The 18,143-nt window shown below is 48.0% G+C and overlaps 1 protein-coding gene across 3 annotated transcripts in view; it reads right to left on the bottom strand.

Annotated features, from left to right (window-relative positions):
• Positions 1 to 1,581: 1,581 nt before the first annotated feature.
• LOC119213366 (rho GTPase-activating protein 6-like) overlaps positions 1,582 to 18,143 on the bottom strand; it is a 44,439-nt gene continuing 27,877 nt past the window's right edge. For all 3 annotated transcript variants that reach the window (XM_037464612.2, XM_037464620.2, XM_037464629.2), the window contains exons 2-14: positions 14,053 to 14,212; positions 11,632 to 11,703; positions 9,721 to 9,869; positions 9,471 to 9,599; positions 9,169 to 9,364; positions 9,008 to 9,063; positions 8,109 to 8,259; positions 7,827 to 7,978; positions 7,188 to 7,367; positions 6,467 to 6,558; positions 6,129 to 6,382; positions 5,906 to 5,989; positions 1,582 to 5,199 (exon numbers count right to left, since the gene is read on the bottom strand). In XM_037464612.2, the coding sequence (XP_037320509.2) occupies positions 4,664 to 5,199; positions 5,906 to 5,989; positions 6,129 to 6,382; positions 6,467 to 6,558; positions 7,188 to 7,367; positions 7,827 to 7,978; positions 8,109 to 8,259; positions 9,008 to 9,063; positions 9,169 to 9,364; positions 9,471 to 9,599; positions 9,721 to 9,869; positions 11,632 to 11,703; positions 14,053 to 14,212 (2,211 nt within the window). In that variant the 3' untranslated portion in view covers positions 1,582 to 4,663. The remainder of the gene's footprint in view (positions 5,200 to 5,905; positions 5,990 to 6,128; positions 6,383 to 6,466; positions 6,559 to 7,187; positions 7,368 to 7,826; positions 7,979 to 8,108; positions 8,260 to 9,007; positions 9,064 to 9,168; positions 9,365 to 9,470; positions 9,600 to 9,720; positions 9,870 to 11,631; positions 11,704 to 14,052; positions 14,213 to 18,143) is intronic.

Raw genomic sequence — 18,143 nt, 5'->3', positions numbered from 1 at the left:
TTAGCCCTTCTGAAATAAGGAGGCTTTGTTTTGTTGTCAAATCTATATAAAATCCAGGCTCACGTCCAGAAACCGACAAAAAGGGGACAAAAAGAAATGGAAGAAGCGCGCACAAAAGTGCCTCTGTGATCACGATTAATCAGAACCTCCTTTGAGCCAAACGCGACATGCTCGGTTCAACCAGTACACAGCAGAAGCTTTAATTGGTGTTGTGAGGGATGAACCCTGGAATTTGTTCCAATAAATATTGGGCGGGGGGGGGGGGGGGCAGTAGAAAGGGGAGACAAATGGAGCTTAATACAAAAGTCTCTGGGTTTTTCCTGTGTGAATCCCATCGCGTGATCAAAGACAAGATTCAAATCACTTTCTAAAGTTTTATCCAGTTCGGGGAGAGGAACGGCTAAATGGACTTTGTTCTCGTTACCCCCCCACCCCGCGGCCCCCACCAACCCCAGTCCAGCAGAAAGCAAGTGTTCATACCGCTCATTATCTCCATTTCAATTATCAGTTCTGCCGGTCTCACTACCATCAAGAGTTGGACGCCCAGAAGCTCATCAATTACATATCCCGGTGTGTCTTTCGGGTCTGCTAGCAGCTAATTCCACTACTCTGGGGGGGGTCTGTAAGGTGATTTAATATGCTATCAGGCAGAGCCGAGGGGGATTGAAGCCAGAAGCTACGGAGTCTTTTTAATCTTCCTCTTTTTATTTTATTTTTTTTTCTTCTATCTCTGCTTCGCCAAACCTTTTGTTCTAGACGTACATGCATTTATCGTTCACATAAGTCTGTTTTGTTTTGATCATCATTCTTAACCAGTTGTGAGTTGGGAGATCTCAAAGGCATCAACGTAAGCCTTGATCTCAAGCCCCGTGTCTGCTTCAAAGAACGATCCGAGGCTCGTCACTGACCTCTAGTGGTTTAACTAGGAAGTCACACTGCAAAAAATATTCCTACACACATTTGATCAATGCAAATGAAAAAAAGAGACTTTGTTTAGATCCACACATCATTTACAGGACTAGCTCAGCATCTGACATCATTTCTCCACGTCCCCGGCGACGCCCACGTCAAGTGATCCACTCTTGTACAACATGTTACAGCGTTGTGTTAATTGGCACGCAGCGTCCCTTTTGATGACTTGCTTTTGCTCCCCGAGACCTGCATGTGCTTCTATTTGTGGAGACGACTCATCTGACAATCTTGACATTTTCCCCACTGTTCTGTTCAGTGGCTTTCTGTGTTTTTCAGTTGTAATAAAGGGCTTCGTGCTCGCCGTCGGGATCTTCGGAGGTGACGCTCACTTTGACATTTCCGTCCAAGTGTTTTTTTAGTCTTTTTTCCATTTGTCCTTGCAGCTTTGGGTAGAGGCCTTGCTGTCTGGGCTTAGGGCTGAGAATCACATACTTCTCTCACACAGCCCTCAGGGGGACACTGCATTTGTCCCTGACCCTAACAAGCCTTCCAGACGGCGTTTTAAATTGCAAAATGCAGCGTTGCATATTACACCCTGTACAATAAGAATATGAAAGGATGTATCGGTTGACATCATTTTTCCCAAAGTATTGACTTCAACAGCTTGTGTAAACTTTATCATATTTAATTTCATTGTAGCATAATGAAGGTGACACGCGGTACAAAAGCAATTACCAGACATTCCATTACAACTTGGACCCAGTAAATACCACCGAAAATATCCACAATAAAACACCATCGCACTAAATTTCTCTTAGTTTCATGGTCAAGCTAGCACAGTTGGGATTATTTCTTTTTTACTCCTTGAATAAAAATTGTTACACTGAATTTATATATTACAACACACAACCAAAAACAGTAAGTAATACAAACAAATTCACAAAAAAAATATGAACCTTGAGCAATGCACGGAGAGACCATTTTTAAGAGAGAGAACTGCAGCAAGTTTTTTTCCCCACCCAGATTTACAGAAGGTGCTTTTATTCAGAGGGATCCCATGGAAACGGTGCTAGCACGCGGGGACCGACACTAGGTGGCGCCGAAAGCCTTGCCACGATCCTTCCACTCTTTGCACGCGCGCGAAGCTCTCGCGCCAGTGACCGCATTGCAAAGCCATCAAGCTCCACACAATGCTGACGTGGCTGCAAATATTACACCAGAGCTTGAGAAAACGTGAAATATTTGTCCAGCAAATACCCACTTGACTGACATTTGAGAGGATTTGGACTGGTCGGGTGTGTTGAAATACGGTTTGATTTGGCAACAATACTAGAATTGCAGTGGAGAAGAGAAACTTTGTCTTGTTTTTATTAGCAAACTAGTTGGACCACTGCAGAGTCATTAAATCTTTTAGAATTTTTTTGAGACAGGCTAAAACATTCAGTCCAGAATGAGAGCGTAGACCGATCAGTCAGAGAGCCCTTCATGTGCATGTCGTACTGTTGACATCACATTGCTTATTAACCCAAAGTATTTACACTGATTTGGGGAAATGTAGTTTGTGACCACATGTAGGTCAAATAATACGTTGAAATACTTCTGAATCCGTGAAAACCAGGGCCCCGTTCCTCGTACGTGGCTGAGTGAGTTAGCCAGATCCTTTTCAGGATGAGATGACGTGGATCAGGCTTTTTCGGTTCCCCCGAAGCGGGTTTGGCTAAATCGCCATAGCGACACATCGAAAAGCTCGCTCCGGCGCCGGTTCATTTGAACCAGCTGGATCAGTCATCCACTCCTTCCTCGTCGACGAAGGAGCGATATCAGTTCAGCGCTTTATAGGGGAGTTCGCCGAGATCACAAAGACCCGTTAAGACATCACGACGACGTCCGGTCCGAGCGCCGTCGATGCTGAAGACGAGGAATCACGTCATTACAACAAGATCTTCTCGTTACGTCACGTGGTGAATCCAGTCTCACACACTCTCATGTCACACACACTTGATGTTTGTACAGTGCTGCGATGCCGAGAACATCTGGAAAGCCGCTGCATGTCGTGCTTTTCGTAAAGTTTTGTTTGTTTATTTGGCGCTGGATGTTCCACATTGCACTGCTTCAATTGATCAAATGTCTGATTATGAACAATAGATATATACTGATTGGCCCAGACACGGATTCACACACACATACATATGATACACAAGATGATACAGTACATGTATACTCATAACTATTCATTCGTATCAATTAGACTCTTTGGGCTTTTTATACTTATTGTTATAAACAATGCACAATACTTTCAATTCATCCGACAGAAATGATTGAAATACACATTATCTCCTTATATTTGTTCATGATCATCTCCTGCTCGTCAGCGGAGAAAAAGGACACTCTTCCTTTGAGTTTATTTGCCGCTGGACTGTTAAAAAATCCTGATTTCGGTGACGTGCGATTTGTCCTGATGACATCTGGTTCAAACTAACCAGACAGTTTGAGCCCGGATCAGCCTTTGAGCAACCGAGAGCCTGACATCAATCATCACGTTAATTTGAGCTGGATAATGGCACATTTGATCGACTTAGTTGAACCACGTATGAGGAACAGGGCTCAGATGGACGGAGTTTTCTGTAGAGTTGCATTTTTTGATAAAACATTGTATTACTCGATAGAAGATGCATTTAGACACCTGAAAGTTTCAGATTCTCTAAATTCTTTCGTACTCCTGGCCTTTCAGAAAGGATTTATTTAAAATGACTATTTGGCAAATGACCTAACATTGGTTCTTCTTTATACACTACATTGTAGTAAACAATAACTAAAAGGGCTTCTCTTCATTTTCACTCAAAAATAGTTCAAAATACTGTCTTAAAAAATGAGCCTTCGTGACTCTTCCACTGAAGGTTTTTTCTTTTTTTTCCCCAAATGAACAATTGTATGAAATGACAACTGTATGATAAATATCCTGAAAATAAGAGACTTTGGCACAATTTTGGCACAATGTACCTGCAGTGCAGCTTGTGGCAAAAGCACATTAAAGCAAACATACAGCCAAGTACTTTACAATTAGGTTGAAACATTTCTGCCCAAAGTGAAATATTCTACATTCAATATTACAAAAGACAATTCAGCCGTCTGAAAACACCAGCATTTTGATTGTCAGTTGAAGGGCATTTACTCTTGGCAGATTGGCAAATTTACACACATGTGTGTATGCGTGTTCAGAATGTTATCTGGCGCTAAAGTAATCCAACATTTGATCTTTTGGACGGGAGTGGCTGAACTGCGACACCAGTACAAACACAGACATTCTACACATAGCAGCGCTTACTAATGGGTACGTGTTAGTGTCGATGAAAGAAAGTTTTAAAGATTATAAATGGAAAATATAACAAACTAAAGAAACAAATGCTTCTCTATGGAGATATGAAGACTGAAGTTGCTGTGAATAGAAAATAAGGGCGTGGTGACAGTCTGAGGCGTTGAGAACAGAGTTCTTTTGAGGTATATTTGGCGGCCATCAAATCGCAACACAACGGGCAAAGAAGGAACAGAGGCAGCATCCATAAAAACAAGAAATACTAGTGGCTCTTGGATGTAAAAGTCTGTATAAGGCAGCAGCTGCACACGTAAACGACAACGCCACGGCGCCGGGGGTGCGGGGCGAAGCACGGAGGCGTGGCGGGAAAAAGGATGAAATGGGAGGGAGGGTCCCGCCATGGTAATCTCTGCTGAGATCAAGTCCGCGAGTTAGAGGTCACACCAGCGTCTCGGGCAGCGCGTCAGCACTGTCCGAGGACAGCAGCTGCCAGATCTGCCAGCGGTCCCTCTGCCAGTCCTGCCACTCGGGGCTCTGGGGCGCCATCGGGCTCTCCGCCACCGAGGCCTGAGGCCCTGCGTGCTGCGGAGGGGGCCGCTGGGCCGGCTGAGGTGAACTGTGCGAACTGGCCGCGCGGCGGCGAGCCTCGTAAGGGGGCGGCGAGCGGCTGCCGCCGCCGGTCCCCCCGCCTTGGGGACTGGCGGGCGGGTTAAGTGGCGCGTGTCCGCTCGCTCGGTGGAGCCCCCTGCCGCTGTTGAGGTGCGACGCCGCACGGGGGTCGGCGTCGAGCGGCCCCGGCTCCACGTGGGGGGCGGTGCACGCTCTGGCGACCGGGGGGTGGGGCCGGCACTCGCCCACGCCGGGTGCCGTCTCTGTTCGCCGCAGCGTTGCTTGCTGCCGCCCGTCGCCATGGAGTCCGTCGAGACCTTCCTGCGAGCTGCGAGAGCTTCCCTCTGACACGTTGCCATGGGAACCTGGAAGCAGAACATTCACGCCATCAGCAGATTTAATTATAGTTTGGTGAATAACAAGGGAGGCATGCGTCACTAGTTTGTGCTCAAAGAAATGTAAAAGGAAAAAGCTTCAAATGGCGAATGACAAACCTCTCGACCTTGTAATGTAATGTAAGAACTTGGAATGTAAACTGTGTTGGTAGGGTACGGTGAATTCACCTTAACACTCAAATTTGAACGGAATAGAAGGTATTTAAAACATGGAAGTGTAGGTTTTTATTCCGCCAGTGTTGCACTAAACTGCAAAAAAGCGCCGATTGTGCCCTCACAAGTCAATCAGCCGAACGCATTCACCCGGTATCACACGTCGGATCCAGTTGCTCCAAACGACAACCAAAATAAAAACAAAGCAGCACTCAGGTTTTTAATCATCTGCAGTTTTTGTTCAAGTACCAAAGCTAAAGAAGCTCCAACTTTTCACCGTTAACTTCACCTCATCAGCTCTTTTTTAGCCTCTGCTAAAAAGTGTAATCACACTAGAGCTTCTAGCTTTTGACTCATCTGCATAACATATTTACTAACTTGTCAGAGATGAGTTTTGTAGTGTTTTCAAGACTGTTTTGAACAGTGTGAAGCATTATTATATTTGATCATATTGGAAATTGTTCTGTCTTGGTTTTGTCTGTTTTGCGCCCCTTAAAGCGACCCTCGGGCTGAAGATGTCTACCTGTGTATCCGTGGTCCTTATGTGTCGGTTTAAGCGTCGTGTGCCACGTTCCCCAAATGTTAGCGTGCTCTTCTGATATAGCGTCTGAGGGCAGAAAAAAAGAGAGGTCAAACTCCTGTTGCACAGCGGACAAAGGCCCTCTGACTTTGCAGGTCTATCAAAAAGAAAGAAAGTGGGGTCAGATAACGAAGAAGCGAGTCCTCCCCCACTGGGATTCAGTCACCTTTGCTTCCCCACGTGTCGGCGCCGGGCTCTCTGCTCCAGCCGGCCACCTGCCCCACCAGGGCGTACTGCTCCGGGACGCAGAAGAGCGACTCGCCGCCCGGGCTCCCCGGTTCCCCGCCCCTCCGCTCGCTCAGGACCGGGGAGTTGTTGTCGTAGGGCGACACCTCGCCGCTGGACACCTTGTTGGAGTCGCTGGAGGAGCGCCGCTCGCCGAGGGAGAAGGACTCCTCTGACTGCAACAGGTCGGGACTCCTGAGGTTCATTGCAGGAGATTGAAGGGAGGCGGAGCGCATGCGTGTGTACACCTGTGTGTGTGTGTGTGTACGTGGAACTCACTGTGAGGCTTTTCTTCTCAGAAGGTAGTCGACCACGTCTGGATCCGTCTCCAACAGGTTCATCAAAACCTCGTTCTGGAGATCAGGAGGCACCTAAAACCAGATGTGGACACTTATAACACAGTTATGCCCCTAACAGCCACCACCGATTTCTTTCCCGTCCCGCGTACTTCAATGTCAACACGCCGCCATCCGACACAAATCTATTCCGCATTTGTTTCCAAGCCAATCATGAAAAGACATAAGCGAGTAACAATAAACAACTCTCCGATGCCACAGGACCTGAGGTGTTTTTACTCAGACTGAGCAGCTCTTCCAATTCACTATTGGCCCTCCGTTGGCTCACTGCAGGAATGCAGTGGCACATTACAAAACATTAGGGTTTAAGGTTTCGGACCTGAAATGCTCTGCTTTTTTTCAAGAAAACTGTCAAGCCTGAATTTTCTGCTTTCATTTCCAGAAAGAATATATTCTTAATCTTATTGTTGACTCTTTATTTGTCCTTACAACCACTCACAAGAATTCAGCTATGACTTGTTTCATTTCCTTTATTGGTTCTGTGTCTTGATTCTCTCCCTGAAGAGGTTTTCATTAACCCGGTCACAAATGTTGTTGCTAAGCCCAGAGGGCTTATGTGTGTGTGTGTGTGTTTGTGTGTGTGTGTGTTGAATGAAATCAGGAAGTGGGGGCAGGGTGTCAAGAGAAGTGCTCGAATGACTGACCACGAAGAGTGTTTGGTAGCTGGCGATCATCCTCTGCAGCACAGCGATGACGGCCGTGCTCTCCTCGGCTCGGGCCGAGCTCTGGACGCTGAACTCCTTGTCCGAGCTCTTCTGCTTGTGCAGCAGGTTGGGGCCAAAGATGGTGGCCAGGTTCAGAGACGTCATCTTGTTCCCCGTGACCTGTCGTCGGAGAGACAAATTGCAGTAATTGGGTCAAATAAGGTCCCCGAAGCCACCAAACTGCAGGTCTCCAAACGCTCTGAGGCTGCAGGAGCTAAATAGGTACCGCAGGTGTGACATCTCACTGCCGTGATGACACGGCCCTCTGAGACCTTCTCTGTACCCCTTTTGGTTTCCTCACCTCTCCCTCTAATGTTTCGTCTCTCTCGTCGCTTGTCACTTTGAGCTACAGATGGAGGAAGAGTGGCACATGGGGATGGTTTGGGCTAAAAGTGAGCGTTCGGCAGCCGAATTGGTTCGTAACAGGGTGGGGTGATGCGCGCATCCTGTGACACAATTAGCATCTAAAGTTACAAGCCCATCAAGGCTTTAAACACCTCTCCCAGTTTCCTCCCTCCCCACTCCCAACCTCAGGGGAGATGAGCTACATGCCCTCTTCATAACCGAACCTGCACTCACCTCCTGTCTGTCCTTGTCCTGCCGGTCGTGGGCGTGGTCAGCAACAGTGGACAGAAACTCCAGGAGGCGGTGGAGTGTGTCACTGTTGCATGCTGGGAGCAGGTAGACCAGCAGCTGAGTGACAGCGTGCTGCTCGTCCGGGTCACGGAACACTGCAACACAGAATTAGAGTTTCATGGTTTGAAAAAGGAGAACAGAAGGAAAGATGGGGGGGGGGAAAAAGAGGAACAGAGGTCATGTGGAAAAATGGAGGGGTTTGGCGGGGGGGGGGGTGAAGCTCACATGTGGTGTTGATGAAGGCTGTGTAGAGCTCCTTGGTGAGCAGAGGGTCGGGCATGTCCCTGAGGAACTCCTTCAGCAGAGCAGCCACGTCGTGCACGCTGTAGTCCTCGTCCAGCTGGACGTCGATGCCGCGGTCAAACTCCTCGCGTAGCTGCGGTTCGAGACACGCCGGGTTGAAAGGGAGGAAGAAGGGGATTTAGAAACATCCTCCGCACACAACAATGCTCGCTATGGTCCCGGCAGTGCACGCCCCCACGCGCATTCATTTCCTGTCGGTCCTCCAAGTGACCTGGTAGACCCCAAACTAGTTGTGCGAGAAAGCATCCTAATCTCGGATCTGACTTTTGGACGACTCCCCCCCGCGGATTTTGTTCTCGGGCCACGATGATGGATATGTATCGGGGGTCACCCGCTCGGCGCTGGCGTACCCGCTGTCGCGCTCACCGGAAATGAAGCAAAGTGCGCTTTTAATTTCACAACAGGCCGGCGATGGCGCTCGATGCACGGGTGTCGACGTCGGATTGTATCAACGCAAAATGGCTGTTTACACATGTCAGACGTAATACACACTGTTTCATTTAGTGAGTTTATAGTGCTCCATCTAACCATAGTTAACGTTTTACTATCATGTTTATTGCATCCTCTTTGGAATTGTGTACATCTATTTCAAAGGGACGTGGTGATTAAATTGAAGGAATTGTTGACTCATTGAAATCAAGAGACATTGAATAATTATCCTTTGCCTCATCGACCTTTTTTCCTCTCAATGGAACGATCAATGTCCATAGAGATAATGTAGGAGTGATTCTACCCACACCGATTCAGGTTTTTGTCTGGTGTGTATTTACTAAAAGCTGATAGAGGTAAAGAAAGATCCAGGAGCAACTAGAATAGCTCACCTGTCGGACTCTCTTCTTGGAGCTTCCCACTCGAAAGATCCCAACAGTCTGCAGACCTGAGGGGAGAAGGAAAAAAATGCTTCAAAAAAATGAAGCAGGAAGCAACAGCGCCCGCCGCGGTTCGACCGGCGCCTTGGCCTTGGCGTGGGTCGGCCCCTCACCGTATTTCTCGATGTGCTGACAGCAGCTGTCGACCACTCGGGGCACCTGGCGGTAGATGGGGTTGAGGCTCAGCCGCTTGTCCCGGTGCTTCTCCTTTTTGTTGGGCGTTTCGGCCGGCAGGGAGAGCTGCAGGGCCTCGAGCAGGCGCGACTGGTTGTCGTCCAGGTCCGTGATGGAGTCCACCGACATGGCTCCCTGGGGGGTTTAAATCACGCACCTTTCGTTCAGGCCAGGGCTTTTCGTGAAAAAAGCGGGATGAAACACGCGACTCACACTCGGGGTGGAGTTAGTTGCGTCTCACCCTCCTGCGTGCTCGGGGCGCGGCCTCGGGCGTGTTGGGCGACGTGGATTCGTTGGCGGTCTCCGACGTGGAGCTCAGAGAGGAGTTACTGCTGGACAGCTCCTTGTTGGACGGCCGCTTGGTGGCAAACTGCGGGACAGGCGATCCAAAAGGGGTTAGGTTTGGCTTCCCCTTTGGGCAGTACGACATGTCATCCGCTATAGGGTTTTAAGATATTGATCCGTACAACATGGAGGACGGAGTGACAGACCTGTAGGATGGACGAAACGAGGTCGGATGAGTCCTTGTGCTCCTCGCGCTGCGGCGGGTCTTGGCGGTAGCCGTCCTGACGCTGCCTGTGTGTTCTGTCATTGGCGATGACCTGGGGTAGCCCTATGCTGAAGGCTTGGGGTATGCATTCTGATGGGTGGGGTGGAAAAAAAAGGAAGGAAACGAAGGGGACAAGAAAATAAAGAACACTGCATTAGTTTGCTGCAAGAAGGACAAAAGAAAAAAAAGGGAACTACGTCAGAAATGTCCAGAAATAGCTCTCGGAAGGAATAACATTTACATCAAACATCCATCTACATATTACTTCACTACGTGGGTTAAAACTAGTGCAGCACCACAGTGCGTCTGCTTTCCAAAATAAAGAAAGGACGTTGAAGAAAGTTGGATAACATCACTATGACAGAACACTAATTCTGGGGCCTTTAACCAAAATAACCGCGATCCCTCGCATCCACAACCGACCGCGCTCTCCACGGAAGCCGCTTCGCGCCGACACACACGTGCGCGCAAATCCTACTCCTGTCCTTCCATTACCGCTCATTTTGGGGCATGACGAGAGGCACAAACGCGGTTTGTTTTGGCGAGGAGTTGTGCCGGACGCATTCTTAAATAGAGTTTAAACAAAAGTCTGGCGAAGCAAAACCGCCGCAATTAACTTGGGAGCTGAACTGCTGAGGGACACGAGCACTTGGAAGACATGCTGCGGAGAAACGACTTCATGGCAGGCCAATCACATGCTATACTTTGAATTATACAGAATCTCAGCGGCTGAGAAAAAGCAGTCCAGCTGTTCAGTAGGTGTGTGTGTGTGTGTTAGGAGGGAAACAGAGGGAGAGAAAGCGAGATGAATTCCACAACCACAAGTGGAGGGCTGTGTTCATGAGCAACATGACCACTAACCCTGTGACACAATGAATTTGCCGTGCAGCCTCAAAGCGGTACAGTGCTTTTCTTGCGTAATGCAAAGCTCTACACGGTGCATCCACAGCCAGACCACATGTCAGATTTTTTATAAATTGGCATTTTCCAGGCCCACAGCATCAATCCTGTTTTTCATTACTCTTTTCTTTTTCAATAATTCTCATATGTCCACACAGTGCATTTGGATGTGTCCATGCGGAAAGTTCGAACAAATATAAATGCTACTTTACCAATACAGTTGCCACGTATGTGTTTTACAGAGCAGTTTGTAAATCTTAACTTTGACAATTGGTTCGTCTCTGAGGTAAAGAAGCTCCCTTTCTGTTGACTGTGGCGGCATCAAAGGAGCCCAAATGCTTCTTTCTCTCTGTGTGCCGCAGAGAAAAAGGGTTCGCCTGCTTCAAAGAGCAATGCAGGGCTTTGTATTCAGAGAGCATGGGGGCATTTTAAACTTAGAATCAATTTACCTGCAGAGGAGGGGGCAGGGGGGTGGAGCCAGGTGACCCACCTACACTCGGCCTCCCCAGTGGAAGTGTAACAACAACCAACATGTAAGTAAGTTTGCCCCGTCGTTAAGTCAAAGTTGCTTAGGTTGCCAGATAGAATAGCGGGCTCTGATTGGCCCATGCGTGTGCATTTTTCACTAACTGTGATAAATATTGCTAATTACTAGAGTGATTTAGTTTCTGACATCTCCACATGTATTTGTTGCAAACCAGACCCGGGATCAGCCCAAGAAAAGGCCAATTCCTTCGGCTCCTCTGCAGCTGGCCTCCTTTTTGACTGGGATTCTCTCTCTCTTGCCAAATATGCTTCGCTTAGTGCCGCGGAGTGGCTGCTTCTCAGAGCCGGTCCCCTTACAAGGAGTCCCTCCACTTAAGCTAAAAATAAACTGTCAAAGCCCGGTAAACAGAACGCCTGTTTTTATAACCCCACTATTCACCTGAAGGGTGAGGAGAACCTGGCGTACCTTTATCTTTGCTCTTCTCTTTTGATAGCGAGTCCAACTTCCTCCTCAGCGACTTTTTCCTCTTCTGTCCGTCTGCGTGCGGGAAAAAAAAACAAAAAACAAAACAAGAAAATAAATCATTCCGAAACAAATGGTTTCCATATCGGCTGTATCTTCTATCGCTTATTATTATCTAACAAGCTTTTGTCGGGAATGCAGACATAAATTAGCCACAGGGGGAAAAAGCTGTCTGTGAACTCAAATCCATTTAATTGAAATGTCAGACAGGTTCAGCTATGGTCTTAGCGAGCAGGAAAAAACATATTAAATCACTCATATTGGTTATGTGCGCACGCTAATACGCGCGAGGACTCCTCTTGCTTTTTGGAAATAACAAGCTGCAACGTCTCGCACGTTTCTGTTTGTGTACGTCAGTGCTTTACAAAGGAGGGAAGCCACTAGTCAGCCGTCAACATGATGAATGACTCCTCCGCTCGCTGATTAATGTCCGGGGAAACGCCGCCTTGAAGTCTCCTTTATGTGCGCTCGGATGTCATGTTTCATGCCGTCAGTCGGTCACTGGCTGGTTGGTCGTTGCTGATGTTGTTTCTTGCCATCTTTGACACAATGGACCATGGGCACACACCCGTTGATAATCAACTCATTGACGCGGTGGGGATATATGAGAAACGTACGTGAAACTTTTGAGAAGCCAGAGGGACACGGGGAGAAAAAACAAGGTGCGGAACGGTGAGCTAAATGAGAGGGAAGCAGATGTTGGTAATGGAGAGAGAGGAAATGGTTTGAAAATTTGACGGATGGCTCCCAAACCCTGGACCGTGGCTTCTTTGCGCTGTCAGTGGGCGTGCGGCCCCTCCCTCGCTGTCTTTGTTCTTTAAGGAACACTAGAAGCACGACCCCTGGCACCGGGTAAGAAGATGAGAAACAGCAGGGCCGAAAAGGCCCGCTCGAGCGGCGCCGAAGTAGCACACGCACGAGGAACTTCTTACACACGAGCTGAGATATTCCCCTCGCTAGCACATGGCCGCTGTTAGGCTCTCTGGAATTCATAAGCAACACAGACAAGTGCGCATTAAATCATGGTGGGGAGAGGTTTAACCTTCAGCTGGAATGTGAGGCTCTGGTTAATCCACCGGCTGCACTATACTGCTGCTACGGCGGCCACGTCGCTCATGTACAGTAGGGGGGGGGGGGGGGGGTACGCTGCACACCAAAATAATAGCTGAGGTCTTGATATAAGAACAAAAGAAACAAGTGTTGGTTTGGTAGTAAACGCTGGATCCAAACCTCAGGGTCAGGACCCCCCCTCCCCCAGGGCTCGGAGAGCGATATAGAGGGCCATGAGTTGGACAGGAATGTACAGCGTGTTTTTGTTTTGTTTTCTTCTCGGCTTTCATCAACTACTCTGACTAATTGGGCAATTTTACCTTCGCGGACCTCTAAAAATCAAATAAATGAATTGGAGTGGCAAAAAGCAGGTTGCAGGAGCCCCTGAAACCGAATCCTTGTGTGCGAAAACCATAAGTGAGCACACAAAGACATGTTTGCACGGAACACATTTGGGCACCGACTCCTTTAGTCCCACGTGTACAGCAGGATTTCTCTTCCAAATGAGTCTGGCTAACCTGAGGGTTTGATCATTTTGCATGAAGGTCAATTTACTAATCGGCTCAACCTGTGAAAACAGTGGAATAGTGCGCGCTGTGTCTCTGGAGGGAGCTCTCTAAAGTCTGAGACAATAAGGCGGATGAGGTCATCTTTTGGCTTAAGACCTCATTTTTTGAACAGGAAGCCTGTTACAAAAGTGGGAGCGAAGATATGAGAGTTTACCAGGAAAAATAATGCTAACACAGATGCTATGTAGTTGCATTTTGGGCGATCCATAGTATCTGTGGCATAATAGTGAGTACAAGATGAAATTTCCTGGTTATTTATAATTTACATGGCGATGCACTGGTAGTATTGGAACCAGCAAACTCCGAGGCGGGTCGTCTGACTGCTCGTGTACAGAACCAGAATATATATTTGTTTTCTTTTCCTTAAACTGGGATTCATTTAGACATTTTTAGCATGGGCGGGCCCAGTGGGAAACAAACCACAGACCCAACCCGTGTCTGTGCACTACCCATGCCTGCAATATCTGCACTAATTTTGTCTAATTTTGTCATTTTCCTACCCTTATTCACTTACTCACACCCATAATGGAGCGGTTTAGATTTTGGACCAACAACTTTGAATCGAGGCTACAAGCGTGGTGACAGCACTCGGAAAGGGAGTCGCAAAGGGGGGCATGAGGAGAGAGTCACCAGTTGCAAAAGATGTCAGCGTCTCGGGTAAATGCTGCTATCTGAGGAATGCGGGAAAAGCAACTGATATGCAAATGTGCTCTGTGCTCGACCCCCCCCCCGCCCATTCTCCCACCTTTTGGCATGGTGATCTGACACCCCAGGTCGTAGTCCTGGTGCAGCCGGGTGTAGGCTACTTCCTGCAGCCTGGCCCTCTCCAGCTCCGACAGGTTCTGGATGGCGACCGGCGACAGGCGCACGCTCCGCCCCGACAGGCTGCTCCAGGTGAAGTCACCCTGGGAGGGAGAGGGGGAGGTGAACACAAAGATTAGCCTATGCGGATATAAAGCCCATGAATGGAAGTCACTTGATGGACCCCACCCAACTGTCTTTTTTTTTTTTTATCTGGAAAAAGGTTTCCTTGCAAAAGAAAACTATTAATATAACTTTAGATAAGTTTATTAAGTTGTACTTTAAGGCTCCCTGGACTCGGTTGCATGTGAAACTGAGTAAACCCTTGGCCTCCGAATTCTTTGAGTAATAAAAAAAGGAATTTTTCTTTCTTTTTTCATGTGATTCTCACAGATTAGGAGTTTGAGAGCGGATCATTTTAGAAGGCATGCAGTACCACCAAAAATATACAGATCAAACGCGTGGGACCTGTGTGCGGGACGTCCTTTTTTTCACGACGTTGGTACGCGAGCCGACCCTAATGTATAAAGTCAAAGTATGCAGACGAAGATGGAAGGAAAACAAAAAAAAGGAGCAAGTGAGGACAAGAAATGGCCTCGCTGATGGATTTACAGTGCGCTTTCCACTCACGTAACCGTCGTTGAGAATGCATATGTGGAGGAGGAGGGGAGGCTGATATGAGGCTCACAGCGTATAGAAAGCAGCGGCTCGTTTTTCATCCCCCGGAGAGCTCTGCGCTGCAGCTTTGGGCTTTAACCCGTGATCGAGGTGGACTTGAGTCAAAGTCAATCGTAGGGAATCGCCGCAGACCCAGGGAGAGCTTTTGGCTCTGAGGAACATTTGTCATCTGAAATCTGTGGTCATGCATTCCTCCGTGTCTACGGAGAAGAGAGGTCAGGGAGAGAGGAGGAGGTTAAGAAGGAAGGCGAAGAGAAGGAAAGGACAGACCGCTGCAATTCATTTCATGCCTTATCTAGACCGAGGGCTTACAAGAGCACTTTAATGTGTCTGTGTCTATATGTGATCTTCTTTTTGTGCTGCTGTAAGCAGGGACGAACCCTTTGTATGTCACATTGCCCCCAGGTGTTTATTCTTCAGGTCTTATAAATAGCCTTCTCTGAGAAACACTTGTCGACTTCACGTGTCTCTTCCTTGCAGCATTCGGCCTCCATCGACCGTATTTTTCGACCCTCTCAAGCAAAGCGACGGAGCCGTCCTCCAGTCGCGGGAGTAAAAAAAACAAAATGTGGATAGAGTATGCCCTTCAACCCCGGCTGTTGGTGTGCATGCAATACGTTATCGCCGGCCGAGGAAAGCCTTCTTCCCCGCCGCTTGACCTGGCACACGCTGCGGAAGCAAAGGCAACAGTTTGGGAAATCGAAAAAAAGCCCCCCCCCCCCCCCTCGGTGGAGCTGGTTCTGCCCAGCAGGCTTTCTGGGGGAGACGGATGACCTTCAGTTGGGACCCGTGGGATGCCGACAGCGGAGCAAAAAAGGGCCGGACCGAGCCCTGGTTTCGCTGCTGGATTCTGGCAACAACGAGCCGAGGCGATCCAAAACCGACCTCTGTGTCATCACAGATATCTTTCCTCTAGTTTGGATGCACTTTCAAAAGGTTAGATGATGAGCTACTCTTCTGTCTCATTACTGTGGTTTGTGGCTTGCTATCTCATTGTTATCAATGCAGATCAGTTGTGTTCAAAGAGCTGTTACACATGGACATTTTTTAGTTTCAAACATTGGAATCAGCACATTGGATCTTCTTCATCTTATCTACAGCAGGGTTACAGGGTCAGCATTCTTAGGCAGGGTTTTCCAGACCTGCAAGTCTTTCCGGCCAGGGAGATATAATCCCCCCCCCAGCGTGTTTTGCCTCTGCACCTGGGTCTCTTATCAGGTGTAAAGTATGTTGAACCACCTCAGGTGGACCTTTTCGATGCAACCGTCCGTCCATCTCCCGCCCTGGTTTACTCACTCACAGAATCAATAAGACGTGACAGCTCTCACTTTGGACGTTTAAAAAAAAAAAATCTGGTTTGGCTACTTTGATTGAAACATTGATTGAAAAACATCCTGAAGCCCTCCAGCTGCCCTGCAAAGGCAAACGCTGGTTCTCTGTTCCCAGGACGGGATCAGCCATATACTGTAAATGTGAAAAGAGACTAGTTATTGTTAGCTGACACACATTTCAAATATGCCCAAATCTCTTTAATCCCTGGACCCAGAAATATATTTTTTTTAAATGATTTACATTTTTCAATTTGTGTTTGTTAAGATGACCAATTTGATGTCCTACTACACAAAATAGAGCCTTCTCCTCTCTTCCAAGTAAGACGTTCATGAAGGGAAAAGACAGCGTCACAAAAAGGATAAAAGCAGATTTGAAACGTAGAGTGCTTGGACAGTTACTCAATTTCGGCTTTATATAAACCCCTTTTCCATATTATCACTCCACTTAACGGAGCAGAAATCTGAGATTTGGGATTTATTTTGGCCTTTGAGCTTTTCGAGTCGACTGCCAAGTTTACCTCTTTCGAGCCCGACAAATACGCAGCAGCTCCATCTCCATGGCGAAAAGTCATTTTGAGTTCACCATTCAATTTGAAACCTTGGAGATTCCTCTTTTTCTCATCCTCCTCAGTAAGAAACCTGCACCCAAAAGCAGTCACGTAATTGGGGCGGTCATTACTTCACTGTTAAGATAATGATGGTCTGCTGTAATTACGTTAAGTAGCACCTTCGTTTTGGCTCCATCAGCCGAGTTAATGAGCTGTGGCGAACGTGGGTGACATTGTTGTGGCCCATCTCCTCAATATTATTCTCCCCCCCTCGGAGGTTAACGAGCTCGCGCGTTACTGGACCGCCCGGCGGGACGTACGGCCCGAGGCGTTCATCACCCGGCACCTCGGCGTGACGTGGGCGTTTAGCGAGACGTCACACTGTTTGAACAGCCTCTATAGAGACAAATCTGCCACGCGGCTACCGGCGTCATCCCTCGACTCCTGTTTGTCTCCAAAATACAGCCCGTTGCTATGCCTTCACATAACTGCAATCATTTCTTCGCCTCTGTATTTATTAGAACTGTCGAACCCCTCTGTAGCTGTTCTCTTTGCCGGACCGGCTGCGCGGAACTAATCGGGTAATCCCAACCCCGAAACAAATGGTATTTTGTGCTAGTTTGCCACGCATTTATGCAATTTCTGCATTAGCGGAAACGAATCCTGCAATCAATCCCGAACGCCCTTTGAAGGACAGAATGCGGCGTATGTTAACGTTAACGGGAGGCTTCTACGGTGGCATTTAATCCCTTGTGCTGGAAAGATGAGTCTCTCCTCTGACTGTAGTGGCACCGAGCTGTTGGGATGACCAACGCCGCTCGCACACACACACACACACACAGTGCACCGAAGCTCGTGGATTCCGTTCTATTTCAGACAGCGGGACAATGGTCGCCAAAACGCTGCGGGGCAAAGGAATATGTCAGTTTCCCCGGCAACGCATACGCGGCAAATCAGAAGGGGCCAGGAAGTGAGAGGAGATATTGCTATGGCAACGCACCTGGGAACGCACACGAGCACGGGGGCACTTTGTTGCTGCGCCACGTAAATCAAACACAATTGAAGGTGAATAGCGTCACTGAGACGGAGAAAGGCTTCTTCTAGGTTTCACGCCACACTGATTTGGAGACCGTAAAGACCACTATGTACGTCCTCACATGATTGTCCTCTCCGGATCATCAGAGTCCTTCGTGACTTGTTGACGGCGCCATGTGATCAAGATACCACATTGACATCGGTGTGACCGTTATTGGCCCCCCGAGCGCCGTGGCAACCCATCAACAACACTGTTTTCATTAGTCTGTTGATTCTGGACTTCACAAGTGTGTGTGTGTGTGTGTGTGTGTGTGTGTGTAATGGGAGAGGGCGCAAGAAAGCAAACAGCTTGAAATATATGCAAATACACGCTGGCTACAAACCACGTGCAGCAATAAATTGAAACATTGCTGCAAATCCTCTTTTAAGAAAGAATAATTGGC

The sequence above is a fragment of the Pungitius pungitius genome, chromosome 3 (assembly GCF_949316345.1).
Source record: "Pungitius pungitius chromosome 3, fPunPun2.1, whole genome shotgun sequence".
In the NCBI taxonomy this organism is placed as follows: domain Eukaryota; kingdom Metazoa; phylum Chordata; class Actinopteri; order Perciformes; family Gasterosteidae; genus Pungitius; species Pungitius pungitius.
The sequence above is the reverse complement of the archived record's forward strand: the minus strand, read 5'-3'. Positions and strand labels throughout refer to the sequence as shown.